At 39.0% G+C, this 14,983-nt stretch overlaps 1 protein-coding gene across 1 annotated transcript in view; it reads right to left on the bottom strand.

Annotated features, from left to right (window-relative positions):
* COL19A1 (collagen type XIX alpha 1 chain) overlaps positions 1 to 14,983 on the bottom strand; it is a gene marked incomplete in the record, with an annotated part of 3,251,042 nt that overhangs the window by 473,402 nt on the left and 2,762,657 nt on the right. The window contains 1 exon segment of the mRNA XM_044063894.1: positions 2,930 to 2,956. Within this exon segment, the coding sequence (XP_043919829.1) occupies positions 2,930 to 2,956 (27 nt within the window).

Here is a 14,983-nt window from a genome sequence, read left to right as displayed (position 1 = left end):
GAATATAGCTACCCATCCATAACCACTCCCTCTGAAAAAAAAATCACTCTAAAGTCCATAAAAACAAAATCTGCTGATTCATTGCCAATTCCTCCCTCAGAAAAAAACACAGCATCACCCTCTCCAAAGCCAAATTTGAGGCAAGTTTGGCCTCTCAGGCCTAGGACATTCACAAAGCATTCTATAGCTATGTCCGCAACCTCAAAGGCAATACACACCTGTGTGCAGAGCTCATTGTAAATGAAGCCACCTGTACTGAGCCAGAAGATAAAGCAAACCTCTTGGCTGATAAATTCAGCTCCAACTTTACTCCTCTCTTCCCCTAAACCTTCCCTCAGGAAATATCATCAAATATAACTCTCCTACTATCACTAGGGAACAGGTCCTTAATGCTCTCTCTAAGACCAAGAACACTGCATCAATGGGCCCAGGCAATATCCCAGAATGCCTTCTAAATACCATGAAACATGATCTATCAGGGCCCTGGAATTACTATTTAACTGTAGCATCATGAATGGAGAAAGGCAACAATCATCCCTCTGGACAAAGGTGGGCCATCTACAGACCCTGGACATTACAGACCCATAAGTCTCACTAGTCTTATATGTAAAGCCATGGAAAGAATTCTCATGGAGATGATCAAAAGAGATATAGTAAACCTCCAGACACTGGGACCCAACCCAGTTTGGTTTCATAAAGGGCAGATCATGCCTACTCAACCTGTTGGATTTCTTTGAGAAGGTCACCAAACCAATGGATGAGGGCAAAATCATTCACACTGCCTACCTTGACTTGGCCAAGGCATTTGACACCATACCCCACTCGGGAATTGTTGACAAACTCAAGAGGTTAGGTACAAACCCATATGTCACCAAGTGGATAGCCAACTGGCTCACAGACAGGACCCATGAAGTTAGAATTGGGAGTACACCTCTACAAATAGGTCAGTCACAAGTGGAGTCCCTCAGGGATCAATCCTTGGACCGCTCCTTTTTGGCATTAACTTCTCAGAAGTCAAGGCCAATGTCAGTGGTCTCTGGATGACTAAATTTGCAGATGATTGCAAATTAGGAGCTGCCATTGAATCTCACGCTGACATAAATGTTCTCCAGGAGGGGTTGATACAGAGAAATAACTGGTATCAGAGTCATGGACTAAAACTAAATGCCAAGAAATGCCTAATAGTATCCTTCAGGAAGTCATCCATCCCTGGTAACTATCATACTGGCAACACACCCCTTAGAGTTGACCCAGTAGTCAGGGACTTAAGAACACACATATATAGTAATCTAGCCTTTGATCATCACATGTCTACAGTGGTGAGTAAATCATTCTATGTTGCACAACTTATAAACAAAGGTATGGCATCTAAGTCTAAAGAAGTCATTGTTCCACTGTATTCGTCTTTCATCAGACCTATTATTGAGTACAATGCCCCATTTGGTATGTATCTAACCAGGCATATCCAACAATTGGAATATCCACAGAGGTTCCTCACTAAAAGAATACAGGGCATAAGTAATATGTCCTATGCAGACCGCCTCAAGGCCCTAGCCCTGTATTCTGCTCCTACAGGCTTTTGAGGGGAGATCTATGTCTGGCATACAGGGCATTGTCAGACCCCACTCTGATGACCCGCCTGCATATCCACAAAACAAACAGTACCAGAATTACCTGTTCTAAAGGCTTAAACCTTGCCTGTGATATAAATAGGACCTGCTGGAGAGATAGGTATGTATCCCAGAGACTACCCTGTCTATGGAATGGGGTCCCCATCCATGTGAAGCAGAGTTCCTCCCTAATCCAATTCAAGTGCAACTTGGACAATTGGATATGAAACCAGAAATTCATCTGTGGTTTGGCATCTATGCCTCTGATGCAGACAGGTAACCTGTAAATGGTTCATCTACCAGGGTCATGCTTAAACTTATCAAAGGTGTCAGAACTCGTCAGAGACTTGGGATGCATGGTTAAGCTTAAAAGGCCCTTTTGGTCATGAGCCTAGTAAACACCTGTGAACTTATGAACCTATGAATCAGTCAACTACAGAGTTGAGCTATTCCTAGGATCTCATTTTTTCAAACTACTTCAACCAGGTGCCTTTCCATCTCTTGCACCCAAATCCATAACAAAACTTTTCCCTGTAACCTTTACAACCTCTCCCAAAGAGCTGAATCCAGACAAATGTCAGTGGACCAAATATTCCTTCTCCATTCTTGCACCCAGTCTCTGGCAAACACTCCCAGTGCACCTTAAAGAAGTCTCGTCTTTCCCCATGTTCAGAGCACCACTCAAAAAAGATCTCCATCAAAAGTCTGGCTGGAAGTGGTTTTCCACTGGATGTATAATCTATCTCCCTACTCACCTATATCACTTCTGCTTTGTCCTCTGTTCTGACCTGTTGCTTCCCACTCATGTTTACAACTAAAGTTAATTCACATGTTTTTCTATTCTGTTAATAATGTTTACATATTGTTTAAATCTGTTTGTGGGATTATTTAGCGTCTATGATTACTCTGTATTTGTGAATTTGTTCTACTTTCTTTCTTTCTTACTTTATTTGTGAATTTCTTCTCACTGTGTGCCTGCAAATAGTCTTTTGTGATCAGTGCACTACCCCACTAAACAAACTTAATATATAAAATTGTCTTGTTCAAAAGTTAGATATTGTTCAGCAGTATGTTTTTTAATACATGTTGATGATTATTTTATTTTAGAAGAATACAGGTATGGGGAAATTCAGGAGAGTGTTAGTATACTCTTGAAGCAGAATTTAGATTTGAGATTGGTAGGCAAAAGGGTAGGCATACATAACACAAATTAAGGATTTTTATAAGAAAGAATAGAAAGCAACAATAATAGAACAATTCAATATTCAACAATTTGTAGTCCTTAGGGAGCAAGAACAGTATGAAGGAATAGTACTTACCATTGGCCCTTGATCTCCCTTTGGTCCCTGTAAAAGAAAGAAAGACTCCAAATTAAAATTGTTCATATGAAACAAGTTATATTTAATACAGTTTGGAAAACAAACTATATTAATTGTGTCTTACACATAAATGATGATAGAAGCATAAATAGCTTTAAAAAGTTTTGTGGTCAGTAATGAAGAAACATGTTGCCCAGAAATTATCTTTCAAACAAAATTCCATCAAAGCTTAACGCCTGTAGGTATAATCCTAAATATAGTTCTTTAGCATTATCATTTAATGCTTTATTTGAAACATTATGAAAAAATGACTTTCTTTGAAAACAGCATTTTAGGGTTCCATACCTGCCTCTAACACACTTGTTTGCAGATGTAAAGCATTTAGCCTTCCTTTGTAATGTTACTATGATTTACATAAAAACACAGGCGCACACACACACATATCTGTCTTTCAGCCTATCTATCTATCTATCTATCTATCTATCTATCTATCTGTCTATCTTTTTTAAACTCTTCATCTTCTAGTATTTGCTCAGACTCTTTGCATACCTCTCAACCTCTTTTATTGAAGAAATCTGGATAGAGCTTTAAATAATGTTGAGATAAAGGCCCCAAAACAGGGACAGATTTTAAACATTGCTCTTATAAACATAAAAGTTGGTAGAATAATAGGATTTGTTTTGGCATGTATTTTCTGAAGAATATGAACTCTGAAACTCAAATGTATGTCATTATTTAATGATTTCAGTCCTCAGAGGTTTGCCAGACAACCAAACAGTTTGAGGAATGGACCAAAAATATGAGGCAAAAATATGGACGGTTGAGAGGTTTGTAAACATAAGTTGTATATTTCATGCAATTGCACGTCTCCAGATTTGGTATTGATAATTTCCATAAGACACTATACACCACATGAGTAACAGAATGAGTTTCCAATGCAAGATATTTCATTATTACACCCAGAGTCCCATATGTTCCATGTATCTGTTGTTTTTGGTTACATTTTGTGTACCAAATTGTTTTCCATTAATTTAAACAAATTGTATTATTATTAGTATAGTGTTTTGTGTGTGTGTGTGTGTGTGTGTGTGTGTGTGTGTGTGTGTGTGTGTGTGTGTGTTTGTAAGGAGACTTAACTTATGCAGCAGTTAAATTTTTTGAATAGAAGTGTGGTAATACAATGTTACTTTATTTTTCCTATTTTATTGATTAGGATATACATCCTTAATCTCTTGAAGCATTGGGCTGTAATAGTTGCTTGTTTCTACTGAACAGAAGTACTCCTTTTCCCCTGGCAGTCCTTAATGTCTAACTCCTGCACCATCAGTCAACATACAGGAAAGACAGTTGAAGACCCTCTTTCAGTATGGGAGGCACTGATGACATAGTGAGAGAACAGGATGCTAGTTTCCTTAACAGTTGGGTAAAACACGTAACCAGCCGAAAAAATTATTTCCAAATTCTTCTGATAACTTGCAGGATACTTTATATAACCCTTTTGAGATAACTAGTAGCGAATGTCAGTAAAACTTTTTTTTCCTACAAAGTTGGATCCAGCAGTAGATGACCTAGACAGCTGTCTAGGACCATATGTTGAGGGGATAGGGGCTGGCCATAACATAAAATTAAAAAAAGAAAAGTTTTCTTACATTGATGAGTGACCATATGTCACCTAAAAAAAAAAAAAGAAAAGTTTCCTGCTTTGCCTGGTCAGTGACCTGCTCCTTCCTGCTTTCAGCCAATGAAACAGAAGCAAGCAAGAATGTGATGACAGATCTGAAAGCAGAGTGAGAATGCAGCAAAAGAAGCAGTAGGCATTTGGAATAGAGTTATACAGCACAGCAGTTTACTTTTGGCAAAAGCAGGCGTTATGGGTAACCCAAGAGTCTATGCAATATTAATGTTAGGTACAACTAAACATTTGTTTGTGATGTCCCACTTATTATAGGGCTTGTTAAAGTCAAACCCTGCGCCATAGATACAGGGGGTAATAGCCTTAATCTAACACGCCAGACCCAATTATATCTGCAGGGCAAATTACATCTTGATGTAAAGCCTTTTGTTAACTTTTTAAGTGATTTATAAGATAAAACTCCTTTATTGTTATTACACAAAGTACAACAATGTTTGTAGCAATTCTAAAGGTACATTCACATGTAATAAGTTAAACAGAAAAGATAAAACAATACAATATAATATAATACAATACAATAGAGCTGCTGAATTATTGCACTTAGGTGTATTGCACATATAGAATTAAAGTACAGTTAATAATGTTAAAAAATAAAATAAAATAAAATCCAAAGAATATGAAAACATATACTTTATTTTGCAAAAATGACTGTCAATTGTGTTGAAATGCAGATGTCCAGCAAGCAAAATAAATAAATAAATAAATAGTATGTTAATTGCAGTAATATTTCTGATTAGTATATGACCTATGGGTTGTTGAACCAAAGCTACTGCTACAATATTTATACTGTATGCAATTATTTTGCTTTATTCATTGCACTAAAATGAGTTAATTCACTAAAAGGCTTGGACTGCATAATATAATCTAAACATGTTGCATTTTAGTAATATATTTTGCACTGCCTTCTTTAGAGCCTCCAGCAAATGCAAAGGGTTTTACATTTGTTAGGTCATATATTCTGCATTCTTTGAAGTGATGACCAGAAATATCTGATCTTCAGCACCCCTTATGTAGTTATTGCTGCATATTATTATGGTGCAGTCCTCTGTACAATATTGGCTTGTAAAGGATTTCTGCATTTAGTTGAAAGCTGTTAGTCTGGCATTTAGCACAGAGGACTAAAGTTCTGGCTTGTTAATGAGCTGCTTTCTGTGGCAAAGGTTTAGGGCTTGAATATTTTCCACCTTCATCTCATGTGACATTGAGACAATGCTTTCAAGCAACTGAGAATTTGTGCTATGCTCCTTAATGGTCCCCATGACTGCATGCCTAATAGCTATGAACCTGTTGTTATTGTCTGCCAGACATTTCCTATTGCATAGCTGATGTAGTTTAGGAAACATTATGGCAATATCACCAGCTCACTATTTTTAATGCAACACAGGCAATTTATTCTTCAAGGGCAACGGGTATTGCATTTATAAATGAAAACAGTCGAGTCCAAACAGGCTGTGCAAACCTTTATTCCATAAAAACAGGTAAAATGGTGATAAAACTGTGAGCGCTTTTGGGACAACCCTTCATCAGACAGTAAAACAGCATTCATGAAATCTATTTAAATACAGTTAAAAACATAACCACCAATCATCTCACTGCCCTCATTTTCCTAAGGACTGGTCTTAAAGGTATACATGTATTCGGTTTACAGTAAAAAGTGATTTCAAATCCATAGATGTTTTGGATGTAAGAATAACCAAAGATATAGGGACTGGTATGTTGACCTCTCTATATAAGAAAAATTGTTGGAGCAATCACTATTTGCAATTTTCAAGTATGCACCCTAGACGTACTTTTAAGAGCATAGTAGTGGGACAGGGTTTACGCACATTGAGATTATGCACAGAAGAAGGCAACTTTGAAAAAGAGCCAGAGAGTTTACAAAAGCCTATGGCACAAAGGGGTTATACAAATAACTTGATGCAAGAGGGGTTAGAACTAGTGAATAGAGATGGAAAGGGAAAGGCCAGACCATGGTTTAAAGCCAGTGAGACACAAAGCCATGATAAAAACACAATGATACAACAAATTATGCTACAATATAGCAACAATATCAATGGGGTCTGCGAAATAATTAAACAAAACTGGAAAATCCTGTTAAGTGAGGATAGACTCAAAAATATAGTGGATAAAGAACTAAGTTTTGGTTTTAGACACAACAGTAACTTGAGACACATGTTGTGTTAAGAACCAGGAATGAGAAAAAAAACTAACTTAACATCAGATAGAACAGGTACTTTTCCTTGCAGGCACTGTAAGACTTGATTCGTGATTAGTGATAAGAATAGTTTTGTTCACCCCATAAATAAAAAGGAATATATATTTAAACTATATGCAGACTGCCACATGGAAAATGTGGTATATTTAGCGGTGTCAATCATGCCCCAGTTACTATGTAGGGAAAACCAACTGTAAATTGAAAATTAGAATTCTACATCATTTGTATAGTATTAGACAGAAAGAAGAACATAATGCTCTGTATGTGCATACTTCTAAGAATTCAACACACACCTTTAAATGTATGGTTATACATGTTACTTATATGAGTAAAAGGGGGGGCATAGTGAATGTCACTGAGTGAGGGCCAAAGCAGATGCCATATGCTGACCATCTAAAAAAACTCTAGCTATACTCTGTGGCATATCGTCTACTCAGAGGCAATCTCTGCTTAACATACAAGGCCATGTCAAACCCTGAGCTGTTGGACATGCTCCACTTAAAGAAATCCCAATCCCTCAGAGCGACACGTTCCAGGTATCTAAACCTTGTCATTACAATGAACAAGACATGCTGGAGGGATAGGTTCCTGACCCAGAGACTCCCCAGACTCTGGAATAGACTGCCCATACATGTCAAGCAGAGCGCCTCTTTGGCCTTCTTCAAAAGGAACCTTGATGATTGGATGGGATATAGGAAATTCACCCAGGGGATCATGTCAGTCACCCTGCTAGACAGGGGTCCAGAGAAGTAAATATTGTGGGAAGAAATATCCAGACAGTTGTTATGGCTAGGCTTGTATAGGCCCTAGGGCCGATAGCCTATTACCAACCTATGAACCTATGATCCTATGAGTATAATGAACTACACTGGATTATAGAGCTAGCAGCAAATCATCCACCAGGATTGAATGCAGGTATACCTTTAAGACCAGCCCTTAAGAAAAGGAGGGCAGTGAGATGATTGGTGGTTGTGTTTTTAAATGTATTTAAATAGACTTTATGAATGCTGCTTCACTGTCTAATGATGGGTTATCCCAAAAGCGCTCACAATTTTATCAACATTTTACCTGTTTTTATGGAATAAAAGTTTGCACAGCCTGTTTGGACTCGACTGTTTTTTTGGATTTACATTGGTTTTTCGGCAAGCAGGTCCTTAAGGAGAGGAAGAGAGAATATTTATTCACTGCATTTATAGATGAAGTACTTTATTGCAAAGTTGTTTGCCAGCAGCAATCTCTGCATTAGTAATAGTTCTTTTTAATATGGAATTCTTTAGATGACTTTAACATCTGCAGAGATTGTGTGCATTGACTTAGGATATGTTATCAGGTGGTTGATATTTCTTATGCTTTCAGAAATACTCTTATGTTTAAAACATGCTACACATGACTAGATCTTATGGTATGATGTTAGTAATCTATACAATTCCATATAGTTTATCCTAAGCTGCCAATACAGTACACGTACAATATTTATTCATAACAATAATGGGTGTACACATTCAAAAATGTGGTAATAACTGCTGGTGTGTGTGTGTGTGTGTGTATGTGTGTGTGTCAGGGCTCAGTTTGGATGAATGTGACTTCAGCTGGCCATTTTCAAACAGTTAATCATCTAGCTTTGCAGGTTAGTGTGTGTATATATTTGTGTGTGTGTGTGTGTGTGTGTGTGTGTGTGTGTGTGTGTGTGTGTGTGTGTGTGTGTGTGTGTGTGCGCGTGTGTGTGCATTTGTGTGTGCGTGTGTGTGTGTGTGTGTGTGTGTGTGTGCGTGCATTCGTGTGTGCGTGTGCGTGTGTGTGTGTGTGTGTGTGTGTGTGTGTGTGTGTGTGTGTATTTGTGAATTTACCTACAAAATGTGGTCATTATTATTGTTATTACTTTTTTGACACCAACATCTGAAAGTGATGTAGTCAACAATGTAACTATAATTTCTAGATGTGGGGGATGTCTGTAGATATAAATGTACAAATAATCCACCAATGGCCAAATGCATTTTCAATTAATGAGTTGCAGGTATTTCTTGTTTACCATAGTTGGTAGCAGAACTTTCTTCTCTTTCCTGTAAAACAAACAAAAAAAAATCTGCCTTTTACTGTATGTAAAATTTCTTTGTCTTTGGACAGTGTGGTATCTTCTTCAGATATTTCTGATAAACCCACAGGTTTTAAAAAGTGTACTTCCTGTGAGCATAAAATTCTGAATGTGGATGCCCACAAGGAGTATGTGTGCTGTTTTGGTGCTGGACATTTGGACACTGCATGTAAGATCTGCTCCACTTTCAACACTAGGGCTTTAGTGAAATGATGTAACAAGCTGATCCTACCTTCCACTTCTTCTTCAGGGGCTCACATCCCCTCCAAGCATAAGTAGTGCTCCCCTACGAAGTCTCCCAGGTCTTTCTCGGAGCCTCCAGCAAAGACTAAGAAAATATTGGATCCAAGAATCACTCAGTTCCTCCATCCACTTCTTTCTGTAGGTCCTTCAGGAGCATGTAAGAAGTGGACATGTATAGGATGATGCAAAAGTTTCTCAGAGCTTGGATCCAGATGGGAGTCTTGCCAGCTCAGTCCTCCATCAGATCCGTGACTATGCCTACAACTTCATCACTCCTGTGATTTCAGAGCCCTAGGATCTGAGATTCCTGGGAGATCTGGTGTCAGATCCAAGGAAAGCTTCTTCCTCCAATCTCACTATATCTTTCGCTAGTTCTGCTCCAATACCATCAGGTCAGAATAGGTCTTAGAGCAGAAGTGTTGGCATCTGGTCAGAGGAGATAAGCTTGGCTACAATTTTGTCAAATCAGTCCCTTCCTCTCAGATCTTCTGCCCTGGACAGTTTAGATCCAATTCGACCCCCAAGGCACAGATCCGAGGGAGGTCTAGACCTACCTTCATTGGGAATTTTGGCTTGAGGAGGAAGGTCAGGGTCTCTCCAGGTCCATCAGCTTTTGAGGTGGTGGAAAGGACTTTTTCTCTCCACAGAGAACAGCTCTCTCATGTTTCAGATCCTACTCCCTTTCTCCCATCAGTTCCAAACTATGATTTGATCAGATCTATTCCACTGGAGGAGCCTGAACCAATAAGTGTTCAGCCAGTTCCATTAGAGGAGGTTCCCCTTCTCTTCTGACAGCTTACCTGAACATCCTATAGAGGAGGTAGACTGGAAGAGGACATGCAAAAGGAGACACATTGACTCTCAGATGGAGTCTCTCATGGCTGATACCAATTTTGATGAAGGAAAAGGGTCCCCCAGATCACCACTGGATGACATCTCCTTTGGAGATATTCTTCACATCCTGAAACAGAATTGTACCTGGTCTTTCCAAAATCCCTCACCAGAAGAATCAGTATTTTTGGAGGCTTTTAGTTCTGGTCTATCTATGTCTTGGGTTACCCCCCTGGCAAATGAATTTATTGATTTAGTTGCCCAATGGGCTTGGAGGGAACTGGATCCCATCAAAACCATTTCTACAAGACCTGACAAGTTTTTGGCCCCACCGACTGACAAAGCACACTGAAGCAAAGGGGTCACAGATGGTGCTATGGTGATGGTGGTGGCCATCAAGAAAGAGCTAGCAGAACATAGCTCTGTTGTCCATCCACCTAACAGAGTCTAGAGCATTGGACAGGTTTGGAAAGCAAATTTTTGCCTTGGCAACTCTCTTATCCATATTTAATGGTTCAATGAGGATAATCTCTCACACTGCTGAAGGCACTTTATGAGCAGCCAGTTCAGGTATTGCCATAAAGAGACATGCCTGGATGCAGCTTTGTGAATTTGAGGAACCCTTTAAAATGCTCTTTATTAACACCCCATTTGATGGCACTTCCTTATTTGGGCCATCAGTAAAAGAGAAACTTACCCACAGTGAACAAGATGGAGACACTCTGTCTACCATGTTTTCTACACCTTAACAACGTTAAACAACAGAGAGGCAGTAAGAAGATTTGGTTCCAGAAACCTCAGGGACCTTTCCAAGATCCAAGTGGTGACAATTCCTCCAGTGGAAGAGGAGGAGATTTCAATGTTAGACATTATCTTAGAGGCAGAGGAGGTCTGCAGAATCAGATTATTAGAGCTTAAATAATTAAAGAGATTTCTTTTCAGATAGACCCTTTCAGCACTCCTGAAGTTCTGCCTGACTGTCCAACTCTGGTGGCAGTCAGGGGTCAGTTGTCTTTGCACCCAGATGCCTGGGCAAGTATGACATAAAATGCATGGGAGCTAAGCATAATAAACAGGCATTATTGCATACCATTTCCCTTCTCTCTCGCAAAAGGAAGAAACTTCACAATGTTCAACCCAGTCAGAGGAAGGCAGAAACAAAAGAAATCCAAAAGCTGGTAGAAAAAGAGTCATCCAAAAGGTCCTTCCAAACCAGATAAGACTCGGAATTTATTCATGCCTCTTTTTAGTCCCAAAGAAAACAAGAGACATAAGACCCATTTTGGATTTAAGCAACTTAAATGAGTACATAAAGAAAGCAAAGTTCTGAATGGTAACCATCAAGTCCATTCTTCCCTTTCTACAGAAGGGTGATTGGATGTGCTCTATAGATCTTCACTATGTGTACTATCATATCAAAATAGACAGCTGAGGTAGAAGACATCTTCACTTCTGGCTGTGAGGCAGTCATTACCAATTCAGAGGTCTACCCTTTGGACTCACCACAGCCCCCAGGGCGTTTACTAAATGCATGACAGTAGTGGTGGCTCACTTGAGACTAAAGGGATTACAGGTGTTTCCATATCTACACAACTGGCTCCAAACTGCCCCCTTCAAGCATCCACTTCTACCTGCCAGGGACTATTTCCTCCAAATTTGCAATTCTTTAGGCATAACAATAAATCATGCCAAGTCAAACTTAACACCAGTCCAGAGCATGGAGTTCACTGTTGCTCTTCTATAAATGATAACACAAATAGCATTGCTACCTCCTTATTATATCTCCACTATAACAAGCCAGATCCATCTTCTTCTTGCTCATTCAGCTCATCCAGCAAGGTCAGTACTGAAGGCATTAGGTTCCATAGCAGTGGCCAACATACTTCTTCATTTATCATGCTTTTTTTATGCAGGTTCTTCAATGGAATTTAGCAGTACAACAATCTATTCTATATCAACCCCTATCTTTTCCAGAAAGGCTCACCCCAGTTTGCAAACAACACATCTGATGTTGGCTGCAGTTGGACGATCTAAATCTAGACAGACCCTTTGTTCTACCAACCCCTAAACAGCCACAGTGACCACAGACACTTCTTAATTGGGGTTGGGGGCATTTCTTGGAAGAAAGGTCCAAGGCACATGGTCTGCCCAAGAGACCAGGTTGCATATCAATGCCCTAGAGATAACACCAATCCTACTAGCATTGCAGGCATTTCAAGCTGCTCGCCTGTTGGAGACTATTGCAATTCAGACTGACAACATGTCTGTAGTCTGGTACATCAACAAACAAGGAGGAACTTGATTTTATCCCATTTGCAGACAGGCCATGAGAGTATAGGAATGGGTATTCTCATCAGACCACTTTCTAGTTGTGATACACATTCTGAGGAGAACCAATGTATTAGCGGACAAACTAAACAGATTCATTTGGTGACCCATGAGTGGTCTCTTAATCAGTCTGTGGCAGAGATGAACTTCTGGCATTGGGGCTGACCTTTCTGCGACCTATTTGCCCCTCTACTCAATAACAAGTCAGCAGGTACTTCACTCTGAGAGTAACCGAGAGATGCTCTAGTTCATGCTTGACCCTCAGGTCTCCTTTATGCTTATCCTCATCTTTCCCTGATTCCAATTTTTTTTCAGACATCTAGCAGACTGAAGAGCTCAGTAATCCTCATTGCCCCTTTCTGGCCTCGGCAAGTATAGTACTGCTTCCTATGGTCTATCTTCATTATCCTCCCTGGATACTAGACCCAACTCTGGATCTCCTGTCACACCCATTAGGGATCCAACATCCTGACATTGAGCCCTAAGACTAACTGTATGGCTTCTCCACTTCCAGCAATAGTTAGACATCCCAGGCTTTCCTCCCTTGTACTTGATATTATTTTGGCTTCTCAAAAAGAATCTGCCAAAAGTGTATACAAAGCAGATGGAAAAGATTCTCCCTTTGGGCTTTGAATAAGGAAATTGACCCTTTATCTGCCCCAGTTTCTATGATTCTCCAATTTTTGACAACTTTTTTTTAAAGAAGGAGCTAGTTTCTCTACAATTAAACTTCAACTGGCAGGTATTTCCAATTTTCTCACATGGAACAGACATGTTTCTCTGGCTTCATCTAAACTATGTAAAGCTTTTATGAAAGGCATTTTCCTTCTCAGGCCTCCAATAAAGGATCCCTCACCACCTTGGGTTTTGACAATTGTTCTACAAGGCCTAACACAGAAACCTTTTGAGCCTGCAACTAAATCTGATTTGAAGTTTCTATCATGGAAAACAGTTTTCTTAGTAGCCATTACTTCTGCCAAGAGAATATCTGAACTCCAGGCTCTCTCATCAAACTTTCCTTACATAGTGTTTCATAAGGATAGTGTTTCTTTATAGACAACCCTCCCTTTTTACCTAAAGTGGCTTCCAAACATAACATTAACCAATCCATCCATCCACTTACCAGATTTCTTTACAAAATTTTCTAATAAAGGAGAGTACATGCTGCATCTCTTTGATGTACACAGACAATTACGTTTTTATCTCCACAGGACAAGGCAATTCAGAAAATCAGAGTAACTTTTTGTTTAACTTTCTCTAAAAAGGCTAGGTTATCCAGTATCCAAAGTTATGTCAGCAAAATGGATGACAGACTCTATTTTCAGAATTTATTCTCAGAAAGGCATGACTTTACCTAAACCTTCCAAGGCTCCCAAGGATCCATGGCTACATCTGTTGATGATATTTGTGCTGCAGCTACATGATGCAATGCATATGCTATTGTAATTCACTACAAATTGAAGATTTTGTCTAGAGATATATCTGCCTTTGGTTCAGCGGTACTCCAGAATACCCTTCCATGAGCGTGACCCAAGATCAACCTAGCTGGGGACTCTGTCCCGTAACATTGAGGAAGATTTAAAAGTTATGTTCTTACTATAACTAGGCATCTCTGTTGTCCATTTTCATTCTTCCTCGGCTTCCCTCCCATTCATCTCCCATCCAAGTTTCTGGAGAGACCTATTGCACTGTATTGGAACCTACAGTTCCAGGTTTGAGCCCTGCTTTTTTATCAAACTATTCCTGTCTCTGTCCTGCTTTGGGGATATAGCAGCAAACTTGATCTGAGGCTTTGGGGATGCAATAGGGCATAATGGGTAGAGGGAGGAGCTAGAGAGCTGGATCTGAAGTCTGGAATAAGTAGCCAAGTCATATGCGAGGATCAGATCTGAACCCATACATTGAGGAAGAATGAAAATGGAAAACATAGATGCCTAGTTATGATAAGAACATACTGTAAAAATGAAAAACCAATGGAAAAAACCACAAAGTAGTACCAGTTGAAAACAAGTTTAATCTGATGGTAAGAACATAACTTTTAATTCTATCGGCTTGAGTTGGTCAAAGCTCGGGTGGATGTAAAAGATCCCACAGTTTTTATTCACAAAAATGTAAGGTTTTATTAAACATTACTACTCATACACTCCATCTTTTTTCTCAAATCAAATGGATGAGCACCATTTTTGCAATAATGTATCTCATAAAGAAACTACAAATACAAAATAAGACAACATTTATAATACACATGCATTTTCCTACACACAAACATAATCACATAGAAGTCCAATTTTTTTCACATCTTTTTTTTCATCTTAGTTGTCTATTCATCTATTATTTGAGTTTGTTAACTGGGTGGGTGTACTGGTTCAACCTTTTCAGGCACAACCTGAGCCAAAAAGATAAAAACATATATAGTAATGAACATTAAAACAGTAACTGGTAATAGCCAAGCACAGTTTCAAATAGGAGACGCATTTACATTGAGAAGCATAGTCTTAGTGAATTCATTTAAATGCATTCACAAAGACAAGAATATATCTATTAGGAATCCTTATTTTAAGGTTAATACACTAGTTTGTATGTCTCTTCATGTCACAGTACATTTATGTAATGTACAATGTGGCAAAACAAAAACTTATACAGGACTAAGAC

Source organism: Protopterus annectens, chromosome 2.part2 (assembly GCF_019279795.1).
Source record: "Protopterus annectens isolate FY-2018-M chromosome 2.part2, PAN1.0, whole genome shotgun sequence".
NCBI classification, from domain to species: domain Eukaryota; kingdom Metazoa; phylum Chordata; order Ceratodontiformes; family Protopteridae; genus Protopterus; species Protopterus annectens.
This window is presented reverse-complemented; position numbering and strand designations above follow the sequence as displayed.